At 51.1% G+C, this 17,258-nt stretch overlaps 1 protein-coding gene across 1 annotated transcript in view; it reads left to right on the top strand.

The window, feature by feature from the left end:
- PDGFRB (platelet derived growth factor receptor beta) overlaps positions 1–16,341 on the top strand; it is a 31,661-nt gene extending 15,320 nt beyond the window's left edge. The window contains exons 5-23 of the mRNA XM_085073707.1: positions 221–348; positions 641–815; positions 1,444–1,636; positions 1,847–1,962; positions 2,491–2,617; positions 2,780–2,991; positions 3,623–3,717; positions 3,960–4,092; positions 4,481–4,585; positions 4,684–4,794; positions 5,157–5,310; positions 6,074–6,240; positions 6,481–6,599; positions 7,675–7,797; positions 9,222–9,333; positions 9,617–9,716; positions 9,831–9,936; positions 10,432–10,670; positions 11,179–16,341. Of these exons, the coding sequence (XP_084929833.1) occupies positions 221–348; positions 641–815; positions 1,444–1,636; positions 1,847–1,962; positions 2,491–2,617; positions 2,780–2,991; positions 3,623–3,717; positions 3,960–4,092; positions 4,481–4,585; positions 4,684–4,794; positions 5,157–5,310; positions 6,074–6,240; positions 6,481–6,599; positions 7,675–7,797; positions 9,222–9,333; positions 9,617–9,716; positions 9,831–9,936; positions 10,432–10,670; positions 11,179–11,329 (2,666 nt within the window). The 3' untranslated portion in view covers positions 11,330–16,341. The remainder of the gene's footprint in view (positions 1–220; positions 349–640; positions 816–1,443; positions 1,637–1,846; positions 1,963–2,490; positions 2,618–2,779; positions 2,992–3,622; positions 3,718–3,959; positions 4,093–4,480; positions 4,586–4,683; positions 4,795–5,156; positions 5,311–6,073; positions 6,241–6,480; positions 6,600–7,674; positions 7,798–9,221; positions 9,334–9,616; positions 9,717–9,830; positions 9,937–10,431; positions 10,671–11,178) is intronic.
- The last annotated feature ends 917 nt before the right edge of the window (positions 16,342–17,258 follow it).

Raw genomic sequence — 17,258 nt, 5'->3', positions numbered from 1 at the left:
CCAAGGCAGGACACACCAGAGCTCTTGCCCTGTCTCCTCAGTCATGATCAATTTGGAGGCTGGATTTATTCCTGTCTCCACTAGAGAATGGGTTCTGCCTACAAGTCAGCTCCATCCCTCAGGGAAGACACTTTCCAGTGGACCAGTCCACCCAGGATATATGGACTGGGTGCCCACTTTTCCCTTCATAATTCATTTCTTTCTTCCACCTTTCCCACAGTGTCGTCTGTGAATGTCTCCATCAGTGCAGTGCAGACCATGGTGCGCCAGGGAGAAAACATCACCGTGATGTGCACTGTGAGCGGCAACGAGCTGGTCAACTTCCACTGGGATTATCCACGCAAGCAAGTGAGTCCTGCAGACCCACAGGCTCTGGGCAGCAGCTCCAGCCTTCACCCACATGTGCCATGGCAATCATTCACGGATGTCCCATGGCAAAAGTTGTGGGATGCTGCTGCTGCCACACAGGGAGGCTTGATGGGGCTATGCTTGGATTAAGACTGTCTGTCTCAGTGGCCTCTGACTGGTGCATGTTCCCTGCCCCTGTGGTCCTCTCCAACTTTCTGCTCCCTCCCTGTGAGCCCAATGGCAGAACACATTCTTCACTCTTCACACCATGTCTCCTGTCCCTGTTGTGCAGGCAGGGAAGGCTGTGGAGCCAGTGACTGACTTCCTGCCTGGATCCACCCATGAGATCCGTTCCATCCTCATCATCCAGAATGCAGAGCTGGAGGACAGTGGGACCTACACCTGCAATGTCTCCGAGGGCTACCATGAGAAAACAGACCGGAAGGACATCACTGTCCAAGTGATTGGTGCGTAGCTGCCCACACACCCAAAGCTGGCAAACCACGTGGGCATCCAGGCAGGATGTCCCCAAGTGACCCCATCTCCTTTCCCACAGCCTTCAGCTCTCTCCTCTCCTCTCCTCTCCTCTCCTCTCCTCTCCTCTCCTCTCCTCTCCTCTCCTCTCCTCTCCTCTCAGTACCCATGACAACAAGTCAAATGTCTTGTCCCCATGTCACCCCTGCTCACTCCTTGGCTTCAAAACATCCCAAGTCTCCCTTCATGATTTTTATGACCTTTTGAGACTCTTGAGGGTATGGGTAAGAGCTCCTCTGCACTGTGTAGTGCCGAGGTGATGTGAAGATATATTGTCTCTCATCTGCATTTGACCTTCTTTTGTGTAATTTGAGGGAAACTGCCCCATCTCCATTATCTCCACAAGATAACAGCCACATGCTGCCCTGTGACCTCCTCTGCTCCAGGGTGGCTCTGCCTCCACACTCCCCTCAGGCACAAGCCTGAGGGCTTCAGGGATGGATCTAGAGCTGCCCCACCACTTCTGGATGTTCAGAGAATTTTGTTCTAGATCCACATTTATCCAAAGGGCCAGGGGTTGTTTCCCTCTCTGATCCCCCTCTCACTCCTGCCCCCTCTCAGAGCGTGGCTTTGTGCACTTCCACACTGATCTGCCCAGCACACTGTACACTGAGGTCCACAAGAGCCACACTGTCCAGGTGGAGGTGGAGGCCTATCCTCAACCCAGCATCGTGTGGCTGAAGAACAACAAGACACTGACCATGGAGAGCAGCAGCGAGTTCACCATCACCAGCAGGAACCTGTCAGAAACCAGGTATGGGCCCATCATTCCTCACCAGGGTGTAGGGAGGGGGTAATTCACAAAGCAATCTCTAAATTGCTGGTTGGACAGAGCTGGTGGTTGAATGGTTTTCTGTGAGTGGATTTTGAGCACACCTCATGTGGGTGGGAGCTGGTTGCCTCCAAGCATTATCAGCTCCCAGGTACCTTCCCACAGCCATCACTCAGACTGTGTCTCCCACAGGTACCAGACAGCTCTGGTGCTGGTGCGGGTGAAGCAGGAAGAAGGAGGATTTTACACCATTCGGGTTTCCAATGAGGATGATGAGCAGGAGCTCTCCTTCCATCTGCAGATAAATGGTGAGGATGGGCATGTAGACACAGGGCTGAGGAGAGTGGGAGCATCCTCAAGGGGTGGCACATCCTTTGCTGCAGAACCCTCAGGCTGAAGCCGTTACTCCTCTGGCCGTGGCTCCAGAGTGGTCTTGGTTAAAGAAAGCATTCAAGAAGAAACATGCTCACGTGAAATATCTTACACTTGGCCTCAGAGCAAGGGAGCAGGGAGGCAGCACAGTCACCAACACCTTGGCCTGAGGTAGTAGATGTAGAGATGATTGTGCAGCTCTGATGTTCAGGACTTTCCCCTATGTTCACCTGTGCTCTCCAATTAAGCTAGATAGGGGCAGCTCTCCTTCATAACCCCCTCAAATCTTACTCTTTTTGCTGTTACCTTTCAAAAATAAAACACAATTGATGTGATGAGTCCTACCTCATTCCTAGGCTGTGGTAGGGTTACAGTAGACTCACATTCCTCAGAGGAATCATGTTCCCCTTACATCCTGCAGTCAAAAAGGAGGATTAATTCCCATTGTTGTCTTTTGGTTTCAGTGCCAGCTAAAGTGGTGGATCTCAAGGAGAACAGCAGTGCCAGCAGTGGGGAGCAGACTGTAACATGCTCTGCTGAAGGCATGCCCCAGCCAGAGATCAGCTGGTCCACTTGCAGCGACATCAAATGGTGAGTGGAGGGATGGAGCCCACGGGAGCAGCTGGACTTCTATTTATTAGAATAATAGGCTAATTTTTAAATAGTATTCTGCTGGCACACAGGCCTGAGCATCCCATGGTGGCTCACATGGTCCCTGCTGCCTCTCAGGTGCCTTTACCCTCTCTGGACTAGGTGCAGCACCAAGGGACAGCCCACCCGGCTGCTGGGGAATGAGTCGGCTGAGATCGGCGTGCAGACCAACGCCTCGTACCACGCGGAGCGGCAGCTGTACCGCGTCAACAGCACCCTGCAGCTCCACAGGGTGCACGAGCCCCTGCTCCTCAGGTGCACCGTGCAGAACTTCCTGGGCACCAACTCCCAGGACATCACTCTGGTGCCACACGGTGAGGGCTGAGGGAAGCTTTGAGCCAGGAGTGGGGAGATGGAGTTTTCTGTCTCCAGCCTGGAAACCTGGGTGATTCTGCCCCAAATGAAGCCTCCTTTGGGTTGAACAGAAAAGATTGTTCCAGTTGGAGCGTGGAGTTCTTATGTCCAATGGCCACGGATATGCTCTTCCCACCACTGGCAGGGTCATCTCTCCAGGGAGGCAAGACATGAGTGCTTGAGCAGGTCCCCAGTGCCTTGTTATTAGCCCACGGGTCACTAGATGGTGCCACGGACTTGAACATCCACGTGCTGAGCATCCCAAATATGAGGCAGGATGGTCTAAGCCCAGGCCCAGAGCTGCCAGCTTTCCCCCAAGCAAAACAGCCCCTCTTTATACCCTCCCATGGCCAAACCTCTCCCAAGGCAGCAGACCCTTCAGCAGGCAGTAACAACCCATCACCCAATCATTCCTGGGGGACTGGCCCTGCAAGTCTGCCCAGGAAGAGACTGTCCCTACCCAGAGGACAGCTCAGGTCAATGTCTGGGGAGGAAGTGGGGACCCCTCTGCACTGCTCTCACCTCCTTTCCCTGGGTACTCAGGTCATGCAGGGTGGAGGAGTCTGACTGTTGTCCCTGTTATCTTTGTAGCTTTGCCATTCAAGGTGGTCATCATCTCTGTCATCCTGGCCTTGCTGGTCCTCACTGTGATCTCCCTGATCATCCTGATCGTCCTGTGGCAGAAGGTAAAAGAGTGTTCCCAGGCTGACACAGTGGTACCCCAGGGTTAGGCTGGCTAGATGATGTCTCAGCCCTGCCATGGGCCTCTATCAGTTCCTGCATGCCCCTGGTATCTCTGGGGTAGATGGGGAATGAGACAATGGCTGCAGGCACCAAAGGCTGCCTAATGAAGTCCACACATATCCCCCATGCCCTCTCTGACTCTCAGCCTCTCAGATGTCTCTTTTCCCTTTGCTCCCTTTTCCAGAAGCCCCGTTACGAAATCCGCTGGAAGGTGATTGAGTCAGTCAGCTCTGATGGGCACGAGTACATCTATGTGGATCCCATGCAGCTCCCTTATGACTCCACCTGGGAGGTGCCCAGGGACAAGTTGGTGTTAGGTAAAGCCTCTGCAGATCTTGCTTATGGATCCCTGATGTCATGACTGTGTGGGGATAAGTTTTGGGTTGGGATCTCCAAAAGAGACCAACCCAGAATAGACACAGAGATCCCTAGAGATACGATACGGTCCTGGAATAGGGGGATCATCTGGGACCGTGGTGGGAGGCCAGCTGCCCCCTTTGGCATTAAGCACTGTGTTATTTCTGGCTATTCCTCCTTCTGGAAACCATCCCCAGCCCCAAATATCATAGCTCATGACCATGTCCATGCCCACTAGGATGACTGCAGCAAGGCTGTCGTGGTTTCAGACAGGCAACTTGTCTTTTCCAGGCCCCTCTCCTCCCCTCTCCTCTAGAACATTGCCAATTCTGCAGTGTTTCTTTTCAGGACGCACTCTTGGCTCCGGTGCCTTCGGTCGTGTGGTGGAGGCAACAGCCCATGGCCTGAGCCATTCTCAGTCCACCATGAAAGTGGCAGTCAAAATGCTCAAGTGTGAGTTCTCTCCCTTTCCCCAGACAAAACCCAAAAGACTACTCAGTGCCATGCTCTCTTCTCCTTGCTCTGCCACTCACACCGGCTCTCCCCAACAGCCACAGCCCGGAGCAGTGAGAAGCAAGCCCTCATGTCCGAGCTGAAGATCATGAGCCACTTGGGACCTCACCTGAACATTGTCAACTTGCTGGGGGCCTGCACCAAAGGAGGTCGATGAGCCCTGAGCACCCTGTCTCCTCTCCCTGCTTCCCTGGGCTGTGCTTAGGAGGACAACTCAGAATAATTCCCGTTTCCTCATTCAAAATTATTCACCCTTCCCCTAAGAAAGCCTGGTGGGGCTCTGAACACCTTTCTCCCAGCCTGATTGAAATTGGCAAGGCATGTGTCTGTTAACCCCCACCTCCCTCCACAAACACAAGTTTCAAATGCCAAAAAATGCTCAGTACCAGAAAGGTGACTTTTCCCTTTGGCCCTGCCTAGACACCCTGCAATCTGGTAATATCCTTGTGGGATGAAATTCATGGCCATGGTGGCCAAGGTAATGCTGACCTTGGGTGCTCTGTCCCACCAGGACCCATCTACATCATCACCGAGTACTGCCGCTATGGGGACCTGGTGGATTATCTGCACCGCAACAAACACACCTTCCTGCAGTCCTACGGGGAGAAGGCACGGCGAGAGGCAGAGCTCTATGGGAACACCCCCAAGGAGGACCATGTGCACAGGTACCTGCAAAGCAGCCCTCTCCTCCTCCCTGGGGCCTGCCCCATCTTAGCCATGTCGATGAGGGAGGCTGGTACTGCCAGGAAGGATTCTACATTTCTCCAGCACAGTGAAATAAACCTCCTGACAGCAGGGAGTTAGCAGAGGCAAACTGTGTGTCCTGGAGTCTGAGTTTGCTAGCACACATGCCAGCTGCTCCAGGCCAGTTGGGAGTATTCCCTGGCATCATTAACTCTATCAGCCTAACCATAGCTACGCACTGAGTATAGAGACACAGGGTTTTCCAGCAGGTCTTAACGAGTGGAAACCTCAGCTCTGCATTTTCAGGGCAGGTTGCATTGCTATTGAGCCTAAGGGAGAAGTGCTGGAAGGAGGGCAGTTGCACAAGAGGTGCTACAAGGGAAGGGAAATGGTCCTTCATCTGGTTGCCAGCTGTAAGGGATGCAGGCACAGCAGCACAAAGAATGGTCCCCTGGGAAGTTAGAAAGCAGCATTTCCTTCCAACACACCAGAACAACAGTAAAACAAAGCAGTGTTACAGCTGTCCACTGCCCTTTCTGCCTGAAGGCAGCTGAGACATTCCTAAGCACTAAACCATTTGCACATCTCTGCATCCACGATGCAGGGCTTCTTTCCCAGCTTTGTGGAACATTTCAGTGCTGAGGCTGAGGGTTCAGGAATTTCAGACTCACAAATCATTGCCCCCAGCCCTCATGTCTTCTCCTCTTCTCTGGATGAGAACGGCCTCTTTGCTTTCCCCCACAGTCACCTCTCCATGTCCGTGGAGAGCGATGGGGGCTACATGGACATGAGCAAGGATGACTCCCTGGACTATGTGCCCATGTCTGACATGAAGGGTGAAGTCAAGTACGCTGACATCGAGTCCTCTAACTATGGCACCCCCTATGAGCTGGACAGCTATTCCCCCTCAGGTAACAGCTTGGCCACAGTGGGAGGGAGAGCTGCTTGTGCTTTGGGTACTGGATGCCTTTGCTTGCAAAGGTCACTTTTGGGACTCATCCAGCAGTGGTGGCAGATGTCCCCACAATGAGAGGCCCCAGCTCTGCCCCTTTGTTGCTGGAGGCAGAGCATTCCCCAGTGTGTCCTTCCACTGGTGGGAGGCCCACCAGCATGCTGTGTAACACCAACACCCATCTCTGCTTGCCCTCCAGCTCCTGAAAGGACAGACCGCATGACACTGATAAATGAGTCTCCACTCCTCAGCTACATGGACTTGGTGGGCTTCAGCTTCCAGGTGGCCAATGGGATGGAGTTCCTGGCTTCCAAAAATGTATGTATGCTGGCTGGTCTGTGGTGCCTGCAGTGGAGGCCAACAGAGAGTTCTCTGCCATGTCCTGTGGTCAGCTTCCTCCCACTGTTCCTCTGTCCGTGCCAAACTCCTCGTGGGAGAAGTGGCCGTGCAATTGAAGAGCTGCTGACCACTTCCCTTTGGAAACACAGTCCTGGAGATCAGCATGACTTTATTTGCATGTGACAGCTAACCCTGGCTCACACTGAGTTGCAGACCTCAAATTCCCTGACTCTGTGCTCCCCCTGAGCCTGCCACAGCTGTGGCATTATATCATCCCTATTTACTGGGATGAGCAAACTGTACAGGGAGCTAAAGCACAAGGCACTCTGCTGCAGAGTAACTACTCTGCCTAGACACCCTTGTTGCACCACATGCTCTGAGTGCCCCGGGACTTGTCCAAATTGTTGTTTAGTGGAAATTAAACCACCATGGAGGACTATGCTCTGAGATTTCCTACGGTCTATCTTAGCCCAGGGCAGGCAGTAATATAGCTGGATTGTGTGAAGCATCACACATGGCAGAGCTAACAGAAGGCATCAATGGCATCAATGCAGAGAGAAATTCCTGGCTCTCTGCCTCCAGCCAGACAGCCTGATCCCTAAAAAATGCATGGTCAGTGCTCCTGCAGCAAATGTCGGGACTATTCATACGGAAAACATTCAACATGCTGGCAGACTAGGAGGCACAAGACAGGCTGGTGTAACTCTCATGTCTGCAGACTGCTGGGTTGCATTGTCCAAACAGAGATGGAGACACTCCCTCCTTGCCAGCCCACCAAGCCCCCTCACTAGGTCAGGCCCTGGCAATCCCCTCTCTGCTGGGTTGTTCAGATTCCCCCTGCCAGATCCATTTGGCTGTTGCTGCAAACAGCAAAACTGTGGTAGCTCTCATGTGGTTGAGCCATGATTATCCCTAGAGGTGAAGGAGACTTGAAATGATGTGAGGTGACTCCTGTCCCTGCAGCACCAGAAATGTGCTAGTGCTGGAGCTGGGCTGCATCCTCGGGCTGTCTGGAGACCCCTGGCAGTGACAGTGCTCTATCTTCCCCCTACAGTGTGTGCACCGTGACCTGGCTGCCAGGAATGTCCTCATCTGTGAGGGGAAGCTGGTGAAGATTTGTGACTTTGGCCTGGCGAGGGACATCATGAGGGATTCCAACTACATCTCCAAAGGCAGCGTGAGTACCAGGAGCCGTGAATGCCCCTTCTTCCCAGGGCTCTGGGCCTGGCACCCCCAAATTGTCCCCCTGTGAACCACATGTTCATCATTGTGCCCAGAGGTGGTGACATGGCAGGACTCCCAGGAGATTGGATCAACAGCCAACCATCCCTCACTTCATTTGCTCTGCACACTGTGGAGTAGCAGAATCGCATGCTCACATCTCCTGGCTCTTTAGAGAAGAGCCTGAACAGCAGCAAAACTAAAGATTGTCCCCTGTAAACTGTCCCCATCACTGGCAGCAGTGCTGCATCCCTTCCCTGCCAGCACTGAGTGTGGTCCTGAGTTGTAGGCATGAGGAGGGCAAGGTTAGGCAGCTTGGCAGGACTGTAGTGACTCACTGACCACTCTGGGAAGAGGTTCACAGGATTCTGCTATAACCACCAGACCACAGGTTAAGAGGAAGTGTCATCTTGCAAACAGCTACTTCCAGAGAGATTCTCCAATCTTTCGAGGCAGGAGAGGATAGAGCTGTAATTGAGCTTTTCCAGAGAGCATTTCCCTGTGACTTCAACATCAATCTGTCCACTCCAGCCTTGAGGCATTTGGAAATCTGCAACCCCAAGCAAAGCAGGCCATGTAATTCCCAGAGAAACTGAGGCTGGGGGAGCTGAGAAAGGAGCCAGGTGCTTTAAACATTAGTCTCTATCTAATCTATTAACTACTTACCTTCTCTCATGCTTTCTCCCATGTGCTGTCAGACAAGCAATCAGTTTGGCCAGGGGGACCCTCCTGCAGAGGGGCTGGAGTTTTCAATTCAGTCTTGACATAGCTGCTTTCCTGTCCAAAATGGGAAATGAAACTGAGCCCCTTTGCAATCCTTCCTGGCGATTATTTTGGTATTCATTGTGCAAGCGAATTCCAGGAGCAGCACAGCCAGTGCTGCATACAAGCTGGTCAAGTGAGGTTTCCTTTTGTGTATTACTCTGCATAAAAACAGAAAAAATCTGGATGTGTCCTTTGGCCCTTTTCTGGTCATCCTTTTGCCCTTTACAGCCTGGTTTCAGGTTCCCAAAGTCAGATAGGCCTGGACTTTGTCTGGGAGTCTTTGGTCATATTGTGCAAGTCAGTGGCCTCCTCAAGAGCGAGGGATCAGAGAACACACTGTGACATGTGTGCATTCATCATGGCAGGCTGTGATGAAAATGGATGTAGCACATCTATTCTTTCCTCCTGCCTGCTGGGTTTATTCTGCACAAAGAAAAAGGGAACAAGTCCCTCCCAGAACTGACTGACAGCAGATGTCAACAAATGTGTTGCACTCACAGGCAGCTCTGAAGGGTCTTCTTTGCTTCTAACTTGGGTGTGAGGCTCTTACCTATTGAAACAGGTGCTGTGAGTACAGCTGACTCTTTCCTTGTTTCATTTTTTATTCTCTCTTAGACCTTCTTGCCCCTCAAGTGGATGGCTCCAGAGAGCATCTTCAACAACCTCTACACCACCCTGAGTGATGTGTGGTCTTTTGGGATTCTTCTTTGGGAGATATTCACTCTAGGTAAGTGCTCTGGAGATCATGGTGGTGTCTGTAGTTCTGATAACATGTTAGCAGGATCCCTTCAGAAACCATAAAAATGCATTTCTAATCCCCAAGTCTCAACCTTACCAGTCAGAGTAGCACCTCATTCCCTGTTTCCTTCTTTACCATGCTGACATTGCATTTGGAAGTGAAATGAATCAGGAAAGGTAAAGAAAAGAGAAAACCTTGGTGTGAAATGCATGTTGGCTTGAGGGTGGCAGGCAGTCCAGCAGCCTGATTCCTGGTCTCCCTTTACTCCCAGGAGGGACTCCATACCCTGAGCTGCCTATGAATGAACAGTTCTACAATGCCATCAAACGTGGCTATCGGATGTCCAAACCCACCCATGCCTCTGATGAAATGTAAGTTATATCCACATGTGTTTGCCCTGGATGTGCTCTACACAAACTACAGAAGCATTTCTGCCTTTGTTTTCCTCATCTGCTAACTCAGTGCTCTCCCTTCCCTCTTGGCAGCTACAACATCATGCAGAAGTGCTGGGAGGAGAAGTTTGAGATCAGGCCATCCTTCTCACAGCTGGTGGTGCTTATGGGAAACCTCCTGGTGGATTGCTACAGAAAGGTATGTCCAAAGGACCCTGTGCTGGTGGGACAGAAGAGGCTCAGTGCCTTGGTGAGGGCCCTCAGTCAGGGTTTGAGAGGATGGTTTAGATGAGTATTGGCTGCAGTGCGAGAGGATTTTACTGTGCCCAAGGCTGCATTAGTTGGAGCAGCCAATGAAGGTGGTCTGGGCATCCTGGGGACATTGCTGAGACAAATGGCATTGCCAGACAGTCAGCTGATAACTCAGCAACTGCGAAAATCAGAACGGGCAGGAGATCAAAATCCTACCTCCAACTGTGTGGTATTTTGGAGCTGTTAGGTTGTGCCACTGATGTCTCCCTTAGGAAAGGTTCATGGCCTGTCTTTGTTGGAATAAGGGCAGCTGAACCCAGCCAGAAGTACACAGCCCCTCTAGGAAAGCCCTGGCAGGCAGGGAAAGCAAACACAACCCAAGTGCATTCTCCCCACTCACCAGACCTTCCCCTTTCTTTGGTAACCTGCCCTGTGAGAGCAGAGGTACCAGCAGGTGGATGAAGAGTTCATGAAGAGTGACCACCCCGCTGTTGTCCGCACAAGACCCACAATTCCTGTGCTGAACAACGCCCGGCTTGCTGCCAGCTCCCCCACCAGCAGCATCCTCTACACAGCTGTGCACCAGAACGGGGGCGAGAATGATTATATCATCCCTCTTCCTGACCCCAAACCTGAGGCAAGCTGTGACCTCCCTCAGGAGGCCTCCATCAGCCGGGCCAGGTAAAAACATTGCTTCTGAGTGCTGTTCTTTCCCCCAGCTATCCAAATCTGAAACAGGGACTTCAAGAGAAAATGGGGATGTACTGCTGAGGCATAGACTAAGGGTGGATATACTGGGACAGAAGGAAGGGCAGTGTCACCTCATCTGAGCTGCTGGGACCTGCATGAGCCCACAGGGGTGGAGATGAACCAGAGGAGCTGGGACATGAGCTAAGACAGGGCACAATGTGACATCCCTGTGCATCAGCCAGCACAGCTGAGGACAAGTGACCCCACTCATGGGGAGGAAAGCACACAGGGAACCATGTTCTGCAGAACAAAACCAGCTGTGTGTTGGGTTTGAGGGCTGAATAGACCCAGCTGGTATGGTCTATTTCCATGTGGGAAGCTGCTCAGATAGAGTGGGGCTGTTGGGAGCTCAACATGCTTCTCAGTTGCTGGGAATCCTCTCCTAGCAGGAGACTCGGGACAAGACACTCATTTCTCTCTCCCTCTTGTCTCCCTTCAGCTCTGTGCTGAACGAGGCCAACACATCATCTACAATATCCTGTGACAGCCCTCTGGGCCTGCGGCAGGACGAGGAGCAGGAATCCGACCCACAGACAGGCTGCCAGGAGCCAACCACTGGACAGCAAGAGGTGGAGGAGAGTTTTCTGTAGTCAGAGCTGGGCTGACTTTGCATCTCCTTGTGGAGAGGCCAGCTGAGGGGCTGACCCAGATGTCACAGAGATACATGCTTGTGCTTGTACATCAGGACATCCCCTCCTGTCCCAGCATTCCTCCTTCCCTCCTGTCTCCCAGTGCTGGGTGGGGAATTGAAGACTTTTCCCCATTGCCATCCCCTTCCCCCTTACAAAGTGGTGGCTCTTTATAAAGAGTGCCAGAAACCCTCTAGATCACTGCCACATCCTCCTCAGTGATCACACCACTGCAGGAGGGAGACATCTCACTGACCAACATCTTTCCAAGTGGAAGACATGGGTTGGATCTCCATGAGATGCCACTTTTTGCATTGCTAAGATGATACTCCAGCCTCTTCCTCCTCCATGGCAAGGAGTTTCATCTCCTCTGCACCAGCACTTCTCTGATGGTCTCAGCACCAGCCACACCATGGTTCTGTGAAATGCCACTGGGATGGATAATCCACCTGGAGCCCATTGCTGGGGTGTAGAGAACCTGCAACACCAACCTTCAGCTGCTGGAGGTCAGGAGTATGTTGGATTCTTCTCCAAGCACAGTCAAGTCCTGAAGAGACCAGCCAGTGTCTGGGAGGTACGGAATTACCATTTTCCTCTCTTGACAGCTCTTCTATGGTGGATAGAGCATCACTAACACTACAGGTATCCACAGCTCTGGGGCACAGCTCTGCACCCACCTAGAGACTGTCACATCCTTTTGTGCCCAGCATGGCACCAGGAGCCCCAGGGGCATGCCAGGAGCTCCAAATGCTCTCATAATGACTTGGTTATAGAAGCAAAGAGGGCAGTCGCTGTTTTCGTGTTGTTTGTGTGGACACTAAGCTAATTATTATCCATTGAAGATTTAAAGGGAACAAATATATTAATCCACTAGCCAGGGCCAGTATAAGGAAGCAATATGGTTATTCATTCATCTACTGCCACTACACCCAGCTCACCTGCTGGGAAATCATATAACCGTGCCAGCTGCAGAATCCTTGTGCCTTATCTTTGGGAAGCAAAGGCTCACCTTTGATAAACTGTTCACTCAAACACCCTTTCTCAGGATGGGAGGGTTCACTGTTCCCTCCTGAGTCACAGCAGGATTATGGGCAGAAATAAGGATGCCAGAACACCAACCCAGTATCTCCAAAGGAAGGGAGGGAGAGAGGCTGGGAAGCTCCTTGGTCACAGCTGAGCTGTATCTCATGTCTTGCCACTTTCTGGGGTCAGGCAGAGCCACTTGCTGCCTGCCAGGGCTGTGAAGTATCACAGGGAATCCAGCAGGGCAAGAGGAATTGGGGAGGCTTCCTCTCTCTTGGAAAGTGTTTTGAACACTAAAAGGGCCAAGACCTTCCTCCTGCTTCTCACCTTCTTCCCCACTTCCCACAAGCAGGCTTGGGGCTTCTTGTGCTCTCAGCTAGCACTTGAACAGGCAGGCTCAAAGCAGGAGGAACACCAGGCTTTTGAAATCAGTTGTGAGCCCCACCTCTGCCAAGATGGAAGCTGGACCCCCAAAATCACAGTCTGACACCACAGAAGACAGCAGGTTTTTCTCTGAAAGGAGTTTCACTTCACACAGAGCTCTGTTCACTGCATGTCCCCCACTCCCATTAACCTCTTCATCGCCCTACTCACGCACATCTCTCTGTGCATCCTGCAGGAACTGCACAGGCAGGTTTACAGAATCAGAAATTCAGTCAGCATCTTGCTTGGCTTCCACCACCTCAGAGCCACTGAGAGTTTATTATTTTTTCCGAATATGAAACTTCTGCCAGAAATCCCCAGCAAAACAGCTTCTGTTTTAAATTTTCTACCATTCCAGTGCTGCCATTTATGCAGCTAAAGGAGGAGAAGGTGTTTTGTGGGCTGATGTCCTTGGTAAAATGTGAACATAAGAAATAGCACTTTTATTGGCAGCCAGCAGAGTGTATTTTCAGCCTATGTGGTCAGATTCCCCACCATCCATAGGAAACACACTGTGAATGACAACTGTTTTTCCATCCTCTGTTCCTCCTGCTTGTAATGAAGGAGCCATCTTCTATTGCCACAGTTCATTAAATGATTCTCACTGCAGAGAAGCAGTAATTTATGAGATGCTTTGGGTCAGACCGCTTGATTTTTCTAACATGTAAGGTGCTTGGTAGGATCTGTGTCACTGCGACTTGAGCCCTTAGTATGGCACACCAGATCATCCTTATAGCCCTTGTCTGCACCAGCTCCATTTTCAATTCATCCTTCTCTATCAAGGGTGACCAGTACTCCAGCTGAGGTCAAATCTAGACCTCACACAGGGCATTAATAGTTCTGGTCTGTGCTGGTCTTGCCTGGTGTAGCTTTGGATAATATTGGCCTTTTCCCAGCCACAACATACGGACAGTGTGGAGTCATCCTCTGACCAATCCAGGCACCTACGTCTTTCTACACTTCCAACATTTCTACCAAGATACTCCCTGCTGTTCCAGACATTGGGTCATCAGCATATTTCATTAACAAACTGTTATTTTTGGGCTGGACTGACTAATAAAAATATTAGATAATTCCAGCAACAAGAGCAATCTGAGAGAACTACTTTTACTACCTCCATCCAGCCCAAAGATTTCCCCATCAGTTAACACCTTCTCACTTTCCATTTGGTCATTTGCTTGTTTACTTTTAAAATCCAGTTCTAAACTTCATCTTGTACAGATTTAATTGCTAATTAAATTACTAATTTCCCACTATCAAATAGTTTCCACAATCCTGAAAGGGGAGATCTTCTCCATACTGGGGGAGCTCAAGTGTCCTGTCCTATTGGCTGGGCATTAGCTACATTTGGATGCCTATTGCATTTTGTCCCATTTAGTAGATTTACTGCAATTATTCTCTGCATCAAAACCTGTTCTGGCTGCTGATGGGATGCTAACCCCACCTCCCTCTTCCTTCTTAAAGTAGGTACGCCAGACTCCTTGCAAAATGGTACCATTCTCCCCTCCAGAAGTATATGACCAAACACTTGCCCTTGTCCCTGTGATTTCAAGGGCTGAGTCTTGCACTTTGTGGTATTTTCCTGTCCTTACTCAACCTTTCACAGCACCTTTAGCAAGTTGCAGTGACCAGACCTTCTCAGCCAGGGACAAGCTGGCAGCCGGGCAAAGCCAACATGTTTTGCTAAGCATCCCTCAAAAAGAGGGCTTGGCAGAGCTGGGAATTACAGATTCAGCCCCACACTCCCTCACTCTCTGCTGCCAGCATTCCAGTCCCTGCACAGCCTGGCAGGTGAGAGCCAGGAGAAATGTTTGGCTGTTCTGGGCCCATCAGTTTTACGGCCATAATTTCTCCGGTGGGACTCTGAAGGAAACTGGTCCCTCCAGGTCTTCTGTTTTCATGATCAGTATTTTTGTTTGAGTGTGTTTTTGTGTTTAGAGGTGGACCCAAACTGAGCCCCGCCATGAAGGAACACATGCCACAGCTTGGGCCCATCTCTAGTGCAATATATTTTTATTTGTAGATTATATTTTACTCTACAGCCGTTACATTGTTATCAGAACCAGTATATGCATAATCCTACTGCCAGTCACTATTTCATACATGTATCCCAGAAACTAATGCAGCACTCTGGTGTCTCTTTCCACATTTAAGGTGTTTCTCAGACTGATGTGTGCACAGGTTTTTAATCCTTTTGTCCTTCTCGGTTTGAGAGTGTTATTTTTTAAGCGCGAGTGTCACGTTTAGTGTTTGTTTGTGTTGTGTTAAGAAATCTAGAGCACAGCGGACTTTACTTGTAACTAAATTGTCTCTGTTCACTGCCAAGGGGACTGGGACAGGGTGCCACGGGGATGGGGGGCAGAAGTGCAGTGCAGATGTGCAGCCAGGGGAAGTCAGCCAGAAGGGAGAAGCAGCTCTTGTCTTTCTTCCCAGTCAGGGCTCTGGGCTGGGAGAGAGACAACACCACAAATAAAGGGTGCTGGGCAGTTAGGGTTTGCCTTTGGAGAAGCTCAAGATCTGTGCAAAGCTGACAGATGTGTAGAAGGGGATTTCACAGAGTGCTAAGGAGGCAAACCTCCTATTCCAATTTTTGGGTGCCAGGAAGAGCCTTGGTTGGGCTTAGTGCCTAGCTCAGGTCCCAGGATGACCAGGGAGCTGGGATGCAGCCTGGCTGTGCTCCCACCTGGAGAACACAAAGGTTGCCCTTTGGTGGCCCTCAGCAACCTTTTGGCATCCTTTGCCTCAGGTGTTTGCCCAGGCAGAGAGCAGCCAGGGCAGCTGCAGGTCCTCCCTGAGCACTGGGCAGCTCTGGGGCACAAAGGTCCCTCCTGCCCAAATCCCAGCCCTGCCCAAAGGCTGAATGGCCAGTGCTGACTGTAACAGGGGAGGCACCTTGTCATCTGCAGGACTTGCCCAAAGCAGGCCAGATATTGCTAATAATAAGACTTCATGGGCCAGCACATGGATTTCTGGGCTCCCAGTGTAGTTCCCATGTTTCAACCAGAGACCCAAGGTCTCTGGGAAATGCCCAGATGGATCCAGTCAGCTTTGGCAAAGGCAGGGGAGCTGCTTCAACAGCACTCTGGAGAGATTGCTCTTGCTTGGGGTGGGAGGAGGCAGGGAAGCCAGTTTGTGCTGGGAGGTCTGCAGTGTCCCATCTTTCCTATTCTTTCCTCCTTCATGGATTGATTGCACCAGAACTGCAAATCTTGCCCAAAGTGTGCCCTCTCCCCATCCTGCTGTGCTGGCTTGCTGGCATCATGCTGTTCCTCTGCAGCCTTTCTGAACAGCAGAAGCAGCACCTGTCTCCATGCTCTCTGTCAAAATCTACATGAGGGCAAAGGAAAAAACAGAGTTCAGACTAAGGTACCAAAGAGTTAACATTTTTCTAGGTTTACAGTTGTATTTGTAGGATTTGTACTATGTCACATTTATAGCCATGAGATATTATTTTTATGCTGTAAACTTTTACAAATACATTTTTAAAGAAAGAGTTTAAAAATAAAGGTGTTTTTCATTTTGCAAAAGTTGCATCTCTTCCTTTATTTGCCTGCTTTTGGTTGTTCCCACTCAGATGGGGCTGGAAATACAGCTTAACCCTGTGGTGGGTGAAGGCTAAGCATGTTAATACTCTGTGCATGACCCCAGTGCTTAGGGAAAGCCAAGCTGGGAGCCGGGCAGGGAGAAGCACTGCAAGGAGCAGCTTAGCCCACAAACAGGGTAAGGAAAAGGGACAGGATCTGCTCCATCTCTCTGGTAACTGTGCAGCTTGTGGGTCGTGTGGCAGGTGGGGAGAGGGAAGGACACCAGGAATTGTTCCCATGTATATCCCCACTGCCTGGGGTTTGGGCCAGCAGTCCCAGCTAAGGATTTGACTCCTTGGAGAATTTCTGGGTCTGTGCTTGGATCAGGGTGGGGATGCAGGAGAAATGACAAACTGAGCAGTAGCTGGGCTGAAGGAGATGGCAGATACCACAGCACTGATTCTCCCACATAGTTAATAGCTCAGGGCAGTGGGAGAGCCTGGAGGTGGCAATAGGGCAGGGCACCAGCAGGAGCCACACTGCAACACACAGGGCTCCCCATGTCCAGCTCTCCTCCCTCCCCTCTAGGATGAGGAATTTGCTGACACCCTTAAAAGACACCATGCCAAAATCCCAGCTCCCCACACCACCACTCCCTCAGATCCATATGTCCCTCTGCTCCCCTCATCTTTCCCAGTCACCCTTCCAGAGGCACTGAGGTGCCCCAGCCCTGTGAGAGACAGGAACCTCCTGAGTCTAGATCCAAGTTTTCTCCTCTCTCTCGCTCAAATTTAACTGCTCCTCCAAAAGCCACCCCAAGCTGCAGAGCAGAGATGTTTGCATCTGCTCTGAGCCACGTGCTTGGAAAGCCTGGGGTTGCTGCAAAGAGGGGTCTTGGACTGAGGTTCCAACATAGCAGT

Source organism: Lichenostomus cassidix, chromosome 13, assembly GCF_008360975.1.
Source record: "Lichenostomus cassidix isolate B80296 chromosome 13, HeHo_3.0, whole genome shotgun sequence".
Lineage (NCBI taxonomy): Eukaryota > Metazoa > Chordata > Aves > Passeriformes > Meliphagidae > Lichenostomus > Lichenostomus cassidix.
Note: the sequence above shows the minus strand (reverse complement) of the source record. Positions and strands in the feature narration are given on the sequence as shown.